This window comes from Coptis chinensis, chromosome 3 (genome assembly GCF_015680905.1).
Source record: "Coptis chinensis isolate HL-2020 chromosome 3, ASM1568090v1, whole genome shotgun sequence".
Classification (NCBI taxonomy): domain Eukaryota; kingdom Viridiplantae; phylum Streptophyta; class Magnoliopsida; order Ranunculales; family Ranunculaceae; genus Coptis; species Coptis chinensis.
In genome coordinates, this window is record NC_141458.1 from 27,865,340 (window position 1) to 27,880,103 (window position 14,764).

General features: G+C 39.3%; 1 protein-coding gene and 1 pseudogene across 1 annotated transcript; both read right to left on the minus strand.

The window, feature by feature from the left end:
• Positions 1-3,659: 3,659 nt before the first annotated feature.
• DET3 (vacuolar ATP synthase subunit C (VATC) / V-ATPase C subunit / vacuolar proton pump C subunit (DET3)) lies at positions 3,660-13,774 on the minus strand. Its single transcript, XM_086601302.1, has 11 exons — positions 13,487-13,774; positions 13,327-13,395; positions 13,120-13,247; positions 12,929-13,028; positions 11,674-11,741; positions 11,356-11,497; positions 9,449-9,565; positions 9,129-9,254; positions 4,932-5,015; positions 4,775-4,854; positions 3,660-4,024 (listed from the first exon to the last, which is right to left on the minus strand). Exons 1-11 carry the CDS (start codon positions 13,598-13,600, stop codon positions 3,925-3,927), a joined length of 1,128 nt encoding a protein of 375 aa, XP_086457428.1. The 5' UTR covers positions 13,601-13,774; the 3' UTR covers positions 3,660-3,924.
• Positions 6,010-6,740, minus strand: LOC147508961 (NEP1-interacting protein-like 1 pseudogene; annotated as a pseudogene).
• Positions 13,775-14,764: the final 990 nt, after the last annotated feature.

The following is a 14,764-nucleotide window of genomic DNA, read 5'->3' on the forward strand; positions in this document are numbered from 1 at the left end:
AGTAGCCGTAGGAGCTGGAGCATCTTTCGGGTTACGACAACGTGGTCGAGGTGACCGTTTTGTTGCCGTGACAACGTAAACCGGGTGGTTTGTTCTTGGCCCATTGGTTGTATGAGAGTTGGTGGGGCGATCTCTAGGCTTTGTTTGCACGTGACGTTCTCCACTGGGGCGACCTCAAGGATTTGCAACGCTGGTACAACTGCTGCCTTGGTGGAGGTCGGGATCCGGGCTGGTGAGAGGAAGTTCTTGTTGGAGCCCCCAGCGTTCTGTTTGGGTGCGCTGGCTCTCACCTCGGCTACTAAGTCTTTGGACATTGTATAGCTGGTGGGCTCGTTTCTGACGGTGATGGGAGATTCGGCGATCTTGTTTGCTGCGATGATCTGGTTACAATGATGGGCCTCGAGCTGATTGCTTCGCAGCTCCATCATTCCCCTTGGGCCCGGAAAACGGATCACTTGGTGCAAAGTGGACGGTACTGCCTGCATTTGATGGATCCACCGTCGTCCTAGAATTGCGTTGTAAGACGACTTGGTATCGAGGACGCTGAAACGCGTGTTGAAGCTGACCTTGTCTTCTCGGGAGCCCACTGAGACTGGGAGTATGATGTCTCCTATTAGGTCGGCCCTGGAGCCATTAAATCCGAAGAGGGGTGCGATTGGGTCTATGAAGACCGACTTTGGCAGGTTCATCTCTTGGATCATGTGGTAGAACAAAATATCGCAGGAGCTGCCAGGATCTATCAAAACTCGCTTGATGGTCCAGTCGCTGATTTTGACGTGGACCACGAGTGCGTCGTTGTGCGGGAGGCAAACCTTGTTGAGGTCGGCCTCTGAGAAGGTGATGCCTCCTGTCCTGCGTCCTGAACTGCATGGAGTGGGTGCGGCCTGTGAAGAAAAGTTGTAAACTTCATGAAGGGCGCCTTCTTTTTTCTCGTGAACTTGAGACGGAATCATCCTGAAGTGTGATCATGTGGATGGTTCTGTCATACTCGCGACCTCTTGATGGCTGACGGCGATCTTGACGGGAGCGTTCTCTGGAACGTCATCTGTTGTGAGGACGACTTTGGGGCCGCGGATCGCTACGTCGTGGCGGGGATCTGCTTCGTATTCTGCGGGCCATGAGCTTGTGACGCAGGTCGCCGTCGGGTATATTGGTGTATTGCTTGATGTGTCCGGCTTCAACCAGGTCCTGCAAATAATGCTTGAGCCCCCAACACACGTCGGTCTCATGGCACCTAGCACGGTGAAACGCGCAGTAGGGCTGGTCGGGGCTATCTGCTGGCTGCCTTATCTCTGGTCGGTAGAAGGCAGCTCGCTTGATCTTCTCTAGTATGTAACTAGGAGATCTGGTGAGCACGGCGAATTCTCGGTTATTGCTTGGTTTGGGTTTGGAGGATTGCCCTTGTTGTCGGGGTCGCTTTTTAGAGGATGATGTTACCTCGTAAACCTCACCTTCTTCTGTTTCTTCTTCTTCTTGGTTCTGATCTTTCAAACCTTCTTGCAGCTTGATGTATTTATCAACTCGAAGGCGCATACCGGCGTTTATGGCCGGTCTTTCGTGAGCAATCGGTGAGTCGCGGTATTGCCGGGTGCGGGCGCGTTTGTGAAAGCCACTCTGACAAATGACTCTTTGAGGCCGTTTTCCATGTCCAAAAGTTCTATTTTGAACCGGCTTAAGAAGGAGGAGAGGTTTCCTCCTTACCAAGAGCGAAATTTGGAAGAGTGAATTGAGATCACCCTTCTTACGCCCTGTTATGGACGATATTGGCTTCTATGAACGTGTCGGTGAGTTTGTTTGAAGCTTTTATTGAGTCCGCCTCGAGGGAGAAGAACCGGTCGAGTGGGCTATCTTTTAGACTTCGGGAAACTTGATCGCAATGGAGATGGTCGAACTCGTGCACTTGTAGAGTGCAAGACTTTGAACATACCGGGCTATATCTTGGCTGGGCATGTCGCCGCCGCCGTCATCATCGGAACCGTGGTTGGACAAAGTCCGGAGGAGAGACTTTGTGAAGTATTTCAAGAACAAATGGAGATGCGGTAGGTTTTCAAAGCATCTTTTGCACTATCCGGGTGGAATCTTTCTTTTACCGCGTTTTTTGTCGAGCCTTTGGCTCACCGTTGATCTGTTGACTAACGTTGATGACGCCGCCCCTCTGCGGTGACACCTAGTGGGTTCCGCGGTATCCACCGCGCGTACGCGTAGTGTGACGTTTTCTTGCCTGAGCTCAGCTATTTGCTCGTTCACTGTCCCTAGTTGTCCTGCTAAAAGGTGGAGTTGAGCTTCGAGGCTTGCCATGCTTCGTGGGCTTGAGAGTTTTGGCTACAGATTTGTTTGGAAATGGTTTGGTATCTCAAGTAATCGAGACCACAGACGGCGCCAATGTAAAGGTGCGATTTGGTTCTCCCTTACAAACAGTCACTGAGGGACTGGAATAGGTTAGTGGATGAGACCGAGTTCGACTTTGAGAGCTTTAACCGCCCACGATCTTTACTCGGGTTGTATGGGGGAGAGTAGAATCATGTCCGGGCGAAGTTCATAGGAGAGGTATTTATAGAGATTGAGAGTGTATCCTTGCTCACCACGTGTAAAGGATGTCCCAAATGAGGGTGGAGATTAGGATAACATGTGAGAACCGCCCTCCCAGGTCTGGCCAGAATGATGTGGAGTGGCGATCTGTACAAGTAGCTTAACTGCGGCCGTGACCCGATGGTCGACGGTCAAGATATGTGCAAGTACACCTTTAGTCATGATTCTTACGGATAGGGAATGCGTGTCACTTCCTCGTGTAGTTCGCGTGATACTGCGACCTGTTTGTAGCGTTCTACTAGCTCATGGATGCGACCTGTATCCAAAGGTCGATGTGTCATTCCCACCATGCTAGGCGCGTGCTGGATAGAAAATATCACTCCCCTACAACTAGGTTATGGTTTTAGAAATAAAAAAAATGGACAAAACTGAAAATGACAAAATTCTGAAAAGGAGAGAATAACGAACTAAAAAACCCACCCTAATCTCAAAAACACTCTTAAAGACAATAATTGACTTTTGTCCGAAAAAGACAATAATATCCTAGTATGCACAAGTATCAATGCATACCACTTTAAGTGTCACCTTAGATATGCACAGACGTCAATATATACCAAACATCACAAAGAAAATAGTATGTACAAAAATGGTATGTACAAGTGTCAGTGCATACCACCTCTTGGTATGTCTGTGCATATCAAACATCCCTCTGTGCATACCACCTCTTGATATGTGAAATATATATAGACGTCAGTGCATACCAAACATAGAAGGGTAAAATTGGAAAAAAAAATCAAGTCTATCTTAATTAATAATTAAAACGTGAAATATGGTTTTTCTAGTATTTATAAATAAAAAATTGTCCTTATAAATAGTTTCAAAACCAAGCTGTACTATGATTAAAATTAGAAATTGGCCTTTTGACTTATTTCTTTATTTCTTGATAAAAAAATTAAGCATATATAGATGCTCTTTTTTGGCACGATAAGGTGGTCAAGACTGGAGAGCCTAAAGTCCAGCTGCTTCAATCGATCAAATTTTTTGTAGCAAGTACTTTTAATGCACCGATCTACTTGGGCACCATGCATCACCCCATTGAACCAAATCAGCAGGCAAGACAACATTGTACGTTTCAAAACAGGGAATTATAATAATTCATTAAAATATTTTAGATTCTGAATTCTTATGATGGTAAGGTCCATCTTCAAGTATCAAATCGCTCTTAGAATACATGTTCCAAATCGTGTCTAACAACAAGATTATGCAATAAGTTCTATAAAGAAACAACAAAAGAATTGGGTCATGAACATATACAGTACCCCTCCTCAGATCCATATCCAATCTTATTGCAGACTAAAATTAAGCCTCAGCTGGAGAAATCACGCCTGATTGAGATCAGGTCAAGTTGATAGTGAAAGATACATATGGATGGGTATCGGTGTCGCCTCCTAGACCAGCCATTGCACCTACTTCTTCTTCTGAACTCCAGAAGTTGCTGCAAAATAATCAACCAAATTTGTAAACTGGACCTGAGACGGTGTATTTTCAGTAATAATTGGGAGTCCATGTAGCATTTCTCCCAGCAGCACTGGCGCAACACATGTACAGAACAGAGTCCAAAAACAAACACTTGTGTAGCTACACAGCGCTCAGACGATAGATGCATACATTAAAGATGCACATCCAATGAAAAATTGAAAAGGAAATGCTTGAAGGGAGGACGCAAATCTATTATGGACGAGCATTGGTCCAAGTGTATATTGAGAATAGGTGTTATCAGAAGAGAGTTGATTTAAGATTGTTTATACCCTGTTCTGGGCAGCACCTCCTGCTTAACAAAAATGTAGGTTTGGGATTCGGGAAAGAAAACCAAAATGAATATACTGGTGTTGTTATAAAAGCTATCAATCTGGAAAGATCTGCAAAGGGATTAAAAGCGGCCCCCTGCTATTATAACCAAAGGGATGAACCGGAACTCTGATGAACAGCAAAAAATTGGGTAGAGATATGTGAAATATTAAAAATAGAAGAAAACACTCAGTTCAGAAAATGGGCAGGTGCTAGAAATGTGTCAGGAAATTTCATTTAAGGGAAATCTCTTCTCATAATGGTGTCCACTATAATGAGGTGGATCTAATAATTCTTCATGTGTACTATGACTCGACCTCTCTTCTCGCCCATCGTGGTTGAAAAACCAAAGTGAGCTGTGTTATATAATAGTAACTGGAATCGTAAAAAGTCATACCTATTTCTGCTGTCACAGACGCCTTCTAGGATTGATCGTACTTTCTTCTCGCTTTTAACTGATGGAGCCAGTACTACTGCCTGAAACCAAACTCCTCGGTAAGTATTTGAGACTGAAATATCATAAAAAGTTGAGGTGTACTGAAAAGCTTGGGTACCAAAAATGAAGGTGGCAAGCCGTATCTTAAAATGCTCTCTGCAAAGATCCTAACAGCACAAAAGTGCATCCAGGCACTGAATACCTGTAATAAAATGTTAAAGAGATTTTCAAATTAAACTAACTTGAGGTGTGCAAGTAATAATCAATATAAAAGAAATAATAATAGTAAAAGGAGCTTGGAAGATCCAGCAGGCAACATAACATAATAATAATAATAACAAGTGCACCAGAATGATTTTAGGAAAATATTATAGATTCAGAGATAGAGCCACATTCTCTTACAGCCTCATTGTATACATATACGGAAGGTTTCACGACCAACTACAACAAACCTTTGCCAAAGAGATGTTTCAAATGGAGATGAAACGCGAGTTGGGGGATAGAACCACTCCCTCTCCAGCCACATCGTACCCACTCCCAAGAGAAATGTGGACTTAAAAGTTGAATTAAGGGATGATATTTTGTAAATATGATCTCCCCACCATGAGTAACATGGCCACAAAATTTCGGCTCATTCAAATATGTCTAACCTAATAAAATGTTCTTATGAAATCGGAAAATTCTGAACCGTTAGATAAAAATTTAAAATTGAACACTAGTTTTCGCAAGGTTAGACAAATCCAAATAGGATGATTTTTTGTCATCATATCCACAAAAAATCAAGTCCTAATACATTTTGTACATCTTGGGAGGGGGTAGGATGTGGCTGGAGAGAGAGTGGCTCTAGCTCTCCCTCCCCTTCCCCCCCTATATATATATACATATATCTACAATTTTGCTCTTATACGGACTGCTAAACTACGGACTTGAACGGACTCAAACTAAAAAAGAAATCTCACGTGTTACTCTCTCTCTCCTCTCAATCGTATGAAAAAGGAAACAACTGAAAAACACTTCTGCCTCCCTGCTCTCTCTCTCTTCCTGATTTATCAAGGACGACAACATAGAACTAAAAATATCTCCTCATTAACCAAGTTCAGTGTCATTTCTTTGATTTGATAAACCCCAAACCCAAATAATTGAAAAACCAATCAAGAGCAATCCGATAGAAACTTGAAGTTGATCGCTTGAACTTTCGAATTTCGATTACCCATTTCGTTCCAAAGTCTAAGTCTAACACTAGTGGTACACAAAACTTACACAGTGTAAATACTGGATAAGGGATGATGCCACTCTGTTGGGGAGAGGAAATAACAGCTTATGAGTCACGTAATGGTGCTCCACTCTACAGATCCCTTCGGTACAGTGGACAGGAACCTTGTTTCATAAGCCACTTATCGATGCATGGTAAATGAAACGTGGTGACAGAAAGCTAAAAGGCATACTGAACAGGAAATTCTGTCTCCTGAAGCATCCACATTGTTCTTATTTGTGACTTTGATTTTTGGTATTATCTCAACTATTTCTTTTGACAACCCCTTGGCTCCACCAAACTAGTGTCAATGGCACCCATCCGACTCTGAGATGCATTCAACATTGCAGGGCCTTATTCGCTCTCGTACTAATCTTCCACTTAGTAGGCTTGCAATGACATCCACCAAAGAGAGAAGACACCCAACTCGTGTTTTATCCAAATTCCATAAGAAGAGAATACTCAAAGACTTCAATCGAGAAAACCGCTCCAGATATGGCTCCAACAGCAGCCCCTCAAAAGATAACAATAACAGAATAAAAACTTCAGAAAATGGTGTCGAGAAAGACACTCTATCTTTTTAACCAACCAAGGAGCCATAAAATTAAAACCTTACTCCTCTGGAAAGCGGAGGTGCTTCCCTTCCGGCACTGGCATACCCTTCACATAGTTCATTAACTAATCCTCTTCCTTCTCTATCATTTTCTTCATAATATGCTTCTTCCTCATTGTAATCTTCTTTGATTTCCTCTTTTTCGTCTTCATCTCGAGTACTAGTATATTCACTTGCATGGGATTCAAAGATTGGGTTTCAAGGAAGAGATCAGGGGGAATTTGAGAGTTGGGTTGCAAAGATAAAAAAAAGATAGGAGAGAGAAACTGAGAAAAACTCTTAGTTGCACGGAGCGGGAGCGAGTGTGGGTGCGGGATCGGGAGCGGATGCGGGGAAAACGGGTGTTTTAAAAAAGATAGGATAGGGAGCGGCAAAGGGGTGTCTAATATGTGTAAAAATAAATAAAGAAAGAAAGAAAGTTACCATAGAATATGTTGTTGGAAGCATGACAAATATGAAATAGAGTTCACTGTTGATATGAGTTCTATATCCTTTTCCTAGGAAGATTTCTATTTGTTTTTTACACCTTTTGTAGTAAAACTAGTGAGTAGATTGTTAGATTTCTTATAATTAAAACAGAGAAATCCAAATTTATACTGCTATGAAATGTCAAATGCATCAGTTTTTATTCATTATCTTAATCTTATTATGTAAATGAAAAAAGTTATTTTAAATAAGTGAATACTCAAGAATGAGCTATATCATACGGAAATGAAACTAATTTTGAGCGAGGTTCCGAGGAGGATCCTAATAGGGAGCACAAAATCGAGGTTTTGGAGCGGGTGCGGCACCTTGTATACAAGGATCTTGTAACTAAGGAAAAACTATGAGAAATAGCGGAGGGAGTGTGTGGGGTCGGAAGGGCAAGTGGAGTGAGAGGAGAGAGAGAGAATTAAAAAAGGGCGGGTCACGAGAGTTGTTTAGGTCTGAATTTTTTTTTTGTGCGGGAAGTCCGCATAAGAGCAAAACTGTATATATATACAAAAGGCCAGAATTGACCAACTCTGGCATTTAAGTCGGCTAAGAACAAGACTTGCAACAACCACCACAAGTCCACAACTACAAAGTTGAACCTTCTCTAAATAGCAACTCAAACCAAGTGGTTTAAGTAGGACTGTGACAGATGACAGATCACCCTTCCCCCGTCCCTTCTCCTTCCTATATGCTTATATGCTCTGCTTGGTACACAGTAACAAGTTGCATTTCACTCAATTATATTCAACTTCCGAGTAAGGAATACAATCAATTCTTTGTTGCACTGCCAGTTCAAGAATAAAATAGATTTTCAAGTTTTCTTATATAACAATTGTTCCTTTTGTTCTCTAAAAGAAACAATTGGATTTTTCAGGGTTTTCTTCAAACAATTTTCAGTATTTTTGAATTCCTTCAAATTTGGGTTCTTTTTTCTGGTTTTCTTCTCTTCAAATCCTCGATTGTCTCACACTCAATCCGCTGCCATATGGGGTGTCGCTGCAACACTGCCACCACAATACTCATCTAGCCAGCCATTTGACTAGTTTCAATGAAGATAGCAGACTTCTTTTTTATTTCTAAGCACGAAAAGAGGAAAAATATATTAAAAATCCGAAAAAAGAAGAAGAAGAAGAAGAAGAAGAAGAAGAATTATAAGAGGTGTAAGTAATAGATTGCTCTTGCCTGACCAAGCAAAATATAAGTTAGATGTAGTGCAACCATGCAAGGCAACAGGGTGAAATTTACATATATATGCAATTTGCAAATTAGTGTCACAAAACAAACAGGGCGTATAGAGTCCAGATCATACAAACAGTTTTCAAATCATACAAGTAGGTTGGCAAAATTTCAGAAATATCATAAATGCAAACACATGCAACTCCAAGTCAAAGTAGGACCACTATTAACTTCAAAACATGCTTTGGTTAGTCTAAATTTTGCAACCCTTGAAATATCCATCAAATTAAAGTAAAGCACCCCAATTGAACATAGTTAAGGAAAAACCCTCAGGACACATACTTCTATAGCATATGATGACACGATTCTGATCTAAAAAGGGGTTAAAGATACTGATGAGATGTGACATTTTCAAAAGGTGCAGAAAGTGGGACAGAGTGTAATAAACATAGCTGAAACTAACAAAAAAGTGTATGCATGATGCAAAGCAGAACTTTTGTTGGTTAAAAAGGTACTATAGTGCCTGTCGTTATGACTAGGTAGGTGGCGTTACGACCTAAATCACAATCAAAGATGACACAAACTAAATTGAAACTATGCTTCCATTACAACTTATAATACTTTGATTGAATTTGGCTTCCATGCCATGATTTTGAGGTGAGCTTTTACCAGGATACGACCACAATTCAACCCCCTCAAAGCTCAATATTCTACTCCGTCGGTCCACACTTACCCTACACCCTTTTCTTCTATACCAAGTGTAGCCAAAAAATTGTGAATACTTGCAAAAACAAGCATACCTCTCCATAACAGGTATAACACCACTGCAGAAGAGAGCTTCTCAATGACTCCTGATCGCGCAACAGTCTTTCTAACTCTTGTTTCCGGCTTTCTTGTGCTTCCGGACTATACTCAAAGTCACGAATCTGAATAACAATAAGAATATCTGAATTTAAATTCATACACTAAAAATCTAAACCAAATTATACTACATATTCCATAACATCATGCCCAACTATCAGTGAAACAACAACTTACTTAGACGATAATACCACTGGTAATAACGTTGAAAATAATTAATTTTACAGGTAAAAAAATATCCTTTGTTAATGAACCTCACCTGGAATCCTTTTTCACGAGCACTTGTTCGGAAGTTGTCAGCCACCCGACCAAATAATGTTACAGTGTAAAGAGCATATTCATTGTCTTCATACAACTTTTTTGAGGACCTGGGCACCTAAAATAGTTTAGCTTGATTAATAAGTTGAATTACAACATTTTTCGTATTCTCCAACAAAAACAAATATGGCCATTTGCACACCTTTCACTGAATGAAGTTGCAAATAAGCATGCCCAAAAGGTCTACAATCCAACATAGGAAACAGCATGACCATATTTTAAATTTCGTTACAAATTCTCTAGATTAGGCAATAATAGTAGCTTATAGAGCATGAATACATCATCGGCACCAATATGCATGCACAAAAGAGATTGCGGCCACTTGTAGAAATATATGAATGTTAACATCAGTGTGCTAGGTCAACAGGTCTATAATCCAACAGTTGAAATAGTGTGACCACTGACCACATCTTACGGGTATAAGTTCTTAAGATTCAACAGAAGTGTAGCTCTAGAAAATAAGAATACATGATCAGCAAAAAGGTAAGTCAGAGTCTCAGGTCTCTATATAGAAAATTTCAAACCAGTATACCACTTTCTTAATCACAGGGGGAGGTCCTCCACCCAAAGTTTACTTTCGCAGATAAAAGAAACTTCAGCGAGAAGGCATAGCACGGACCTCGGAAAGAGCGTGTCCACATTTTAGGCCCAAGTAACACCAAACGTGAAAGAGCGTGTTGAGATGCTTAGTTTAGTTCGACATGGGATATTAAAAGCCTTGCAAAATAGTATATGTATCCTGTGGCCACTCCCATTGCCAATTGGTTTCAGTTTGATGCTCCAATGCTTGAGAAAAAGGAAAACTCCAAATGTTTCTTTATTTACTTTAGATGATCAATCTGAAACCAAAGATAAGTTCTAGTGATTTTTTTAATACCTCTGACCAATCTAAATCCCCAACATCTAATTTTCTACCTACCCTCAATTCCTCCTCAGTCCACCTCACACTCACCTAAAAAAACCCCACAACAATCATACATCCATGATCCCCTCTCACCATGTCCTTTTTTGACCTACTCGTAGCGTTTTTCAAAAAGCAACTCATGCTCCCTCTATGTGGTTATCCCTAATTCCGTAGTCTGCCTTTGTCTGCGGCTACGCAATAGAATTTGACAGCAAATGAGAAATCAAATCTTTTGACTTAAGGCTAACCTCAGTAACGTTTATGCATCAGAAGCTGCACTAATCATCGTGCTCATTCACTATTCACAACTTTTTTTTTTATCGGTAAAACAAATTCGAAGCGACCATACACTATTCACTATTCATAACTTGACTTGAAAGAATATTTATAACATTTATGAAACCACTTTTCATTGGACATTGAGTTTATACTAAAGAACCAACCCTACAATACTTTATATGATGTACTATTTTGCACTGTTATGAATTTCAAGGTTCAGACGGATTTATCTTTTAACGCCGTTTTTTCCTTTTTTTTTGCTGTACTTCTCACTTCCAAATTTGCTTCACTGGCACATAACAAATACATGCAACTAAAGAGTGCTTCGTTATTATCAAGAAGCCTTTTGCTTTATGGAAGTAATGCAACTTTTTGAATATGCCAAAATCAGTTTTGAGCTACCCAATAAAAAGTCCACTTTATGTACATCAAATCAGTAAATTCAGCTCAGGTGACAATAAAAACTAATATTTTTTCCTCTTGAGATTCAGGAAGAGCAGGTTTGGTGGTCTTTAAGAGCAGTAAATGGTTCTTTGAAGTCCTTATGTTGAACCTTTTCTCTCCATATTGCTAAAGTGGGTAATTTAACTTTTACTTTAGTTCTCAATCAGTAAAAAAAAACATAAAAAAAGGGAAAAAGGAACGAAAAACGAAGGAAAACTTACCACGTAAGTAGTCAACGTCTCATAGCTTGACAACCAGTCCTTCTGTGAATACTTGGGAACAACTGCGAGAAGTGTCACTAAATGTTCCGAAGTAACAATATCCTCTGGCTTCACTATATTAGAAAGATCTCGGACAGCTAAACTGCAATGAGAAGACTTAAGTTAGCCACATCAAATCTTGATACAAACTGCCCTACATCAATACAGAGAGAACACATGTAATAGCTTCGGGATGCAATAAAAATTTCAAGAATAACTCAAAGTCCAGACTGGAGTTTTCATTGTAAACAAGGCTTCTGCCTAGGGAAGTGATCATACCTTCCACCTTGCTTTCTGTTAATTGTATTAAGCTGACTGCGGATAGTGTTATACTCAGCAACACGTACCTGGCACAAATCATGCAGGTTAGAAAAGGTTATGCCTCATATGTGTATGAAAATATGCATGAAAAAATATTAATATCTATGTAAAAAAAAATGTATACAATTTGGTATCCATGGTCCTAACTCCTAACATTTTAGACATGTATATACAAGCAATGCCTAGAGAACAGGCAACAATTTAATGACCTGGAAGAAGAAACAATATAAAGGAAATTAATAAAATCATAAAAATAACCATAAAATGTGGGAGATCTGGTTCTCCTGCCAAAAACCAAAAAATGTGCCTGGGGTTGCACTATTATCATGACTACTGCGGTGCAGATTTATAGCCCCATTATCTAAAACGAGGGTTTGGATGTACTTTGGGAATCAGTTTAATACTAATCAGACTGTGTATAACTCAGAAAAGATAAACCCTGATAACAACTCCCAATTTCATCTCTATGAACAACAAAAAGGCACCCTGGTGCTGCTTTATTCCACCACAAGTTGACCTTTTCGAAACTACCACAATAAACCCCAGTTCTTCATGACACCGATCCTAACCTACTTTTGTAACAAATATTTCATCCACCAACAGATTGGACTTTGGGTACACCTGAAGGGTTTGGAGCATATAAGTTTCATGCGTGGAAATCGGGGATGTACGTTGTGGTTCAAAAGTGTTTGCCACAGGGATTCTGTTCCCTGAATAGGTGTTTACAACTAACTAGTTCATTTAATTCCATTCAGCACCAGTATGCAGAAAACATGACTGGTTGGTGATCCACGACGTGAAGGTGGACCACTTCTGAGTTCTTGATTCAGCATTTGACACAAACACCACCTTACTCTTCAATGACCAGTTCTCTAGCTACTAATTATCTTTTCTTAACTCAGCAACAAACAGCACAATGAAATATTGGGTGTGTAGAATTTTTCTTACTAACTTTCTCAATTCCTATCATTTTTACAAATGAGGTAATTATCGCTCTATTTGTGTACAATTACAGAGGACCAATTCAAAACCATACTTGATTTTCTATTATACAACAAAGCAAGCATTCTAGACTGGTTAACAATTTTTTTAAAAATGCACCTCATTATCCAAACGAAGAGGTAAAACAATGTGATCCCTAACATTTCTTCCCAGTCTTTAAATCTCTAATCCAAACATTGCAAATACAAACAAAAAAAAGGACAATAATTACCTTAAGATCATCCTCGATCTTAGCAACTTGAACATGAATATTATCCACAATCTCCTTCAAAGGCGACATTGTAGGATACTTTGCTTCATCCCATTGAAACCTATCATCATTCCAACAAACACTCAAACCTCAATTCACCTTAAATCACAATTCTAATTAAACAAATAAATAAATACATAAAATGTCAATACCTAGTGAGATAAGAATCAACAGGAACTCCATCAACAGATAAAGCACTACTCTCCACACCAGACACCCTCTCAAATTCCTCGATCTGTCTTCGTATCTTATTCGACACTCCTTCAATAAAATTATTCGACTATATTCCAACAAAATAAAAAAAACAATTCAATCACAAAACTCCAATTATAAAACCCACATATAAAAAACATTATTACCTTAACAAGATCATCACATAGAGCAAGTAGAGAATCCAAAGTGCCCACACGAAGATCAGGTACATTAAACTGCAAAAACATAAAATGAAATTCAAATTCAAATTCAAATTCAAATGAAATTGAGATTGGATCTGGTTAAATTTAATTTAATTTAAATTACACGATAGAGAGGAGTGTCGAATGATTGTTTGGAAACAGATTCTTGTAAACGGCTCCATAATGAGGTTGCTGAATTTTGAACGGGGAGTGATACTACCCAATATCTTGATGCCATCTTTTTTTTTTTTTTTATGATTCAAAGTTTTGTCAAGAAGAAAGAAAAAAAAATACAGAGAGATAGAGTGAGGGGTATTTGGGTCAAATTCATACAATCGTGTTTATTCACCGTTTATTTGTATTGGGATTAGGATAATAAGTTTGAGATGTTGTCACGATGTAGATTAACGGTGGATGAACACGGTTTCTGGACCCGGTTTTATGAGATCACTTATTGGATATGTGTAATTTGGGCATGAATGCGGTTCGGCCCAATAGGCCTTTTATCTAAAATATTTTAATAATCACGCCCTGATCTACAGTAAGACAATAGTGAAATATTTTTTTTATGTATCTCATCGTTTCTTCGTCACTTTTTATTATGTTTTTGCCCCTAAACCTTCTAGACTCTTTTATTTTTACGAATTCACCGACTCTCCAATTTTAGTTTCTCCTTCTCCTTCTCTATTCTCATTTAACTTCCCCAATTTTAGTTAATCTCCTTCCCCAGTCTCATTTAACTTCATTGACAATTAAAAGGACTGTATATTTTCAATAAATATACGAACCTGAAACCTCTCCTTCTCCTTCTCCTTCCCCATTCTCATTTAACTTCATTGACAATTAAAAGGACTCTATATACTAATAAATATACGAACCTGAAATCACGTTTTGCAAAACATATAGTGAAGGGAGTTGTTTCGTTGGTTCAACTGGATGTGGTTATCTTGGGATTGCTGGGATTCTTTCTCTAATCCATTTTGACAGATGCTTCATCTCTATTTAAAGCCGCTTTGATATGCACCCCATCCATGTATGTAGGTTTGTGCTGATTTAATTTAATTTGTTGATACATCTTTCATACCTGATGAAAGCTTCATCCAATAATTATACTTTTGTTAATACGTCTTTCATTTGCAATGAATGTGCCGATTGTTAAATTAAAGCTATATATACCCGGTTGTTCATTTTGAGGAGTACTATCCCACGCCAGTTAAATTTGGAAATATATATGTACACAATGGCTGCTAATTTGGACGCCAATCAATTATCTAATAATAATAATAATACTCATTTGGAACAACGATGAAATCGGTAATAGAGAGCGTTGCGAGATGATGTCCGAGGAGCAACGAGAAATTCAGAGGGAACGTTGGAGTTCACGATACAGAGAACACATACT

Excerpts from the sequence above, each read along its gene's own strand:
- DET3 (XM_086601302.1), bottom strand. The coding sequence starts at position 13,600 with ATGGCATCAAGATATTGGGTAGTATCACTCCCCGTTCAAAATTCAGCA. Across the intron at positions 11,742-12,928 it reads AGATCGAGGATGATCTTAAG|GTACGTGTTGCTGAGTATAA; the intron begins GTAATTATTGTC and ends GATTTGTGCCAG. Across the intron at positions 4,025-4,774 it reads GTCTGTGACAGCAGAAATAG|CAACTTCTGGAGTTCAGAAG; the intron begins GTATGACTTTTT and ends ATTATTTTGCAG.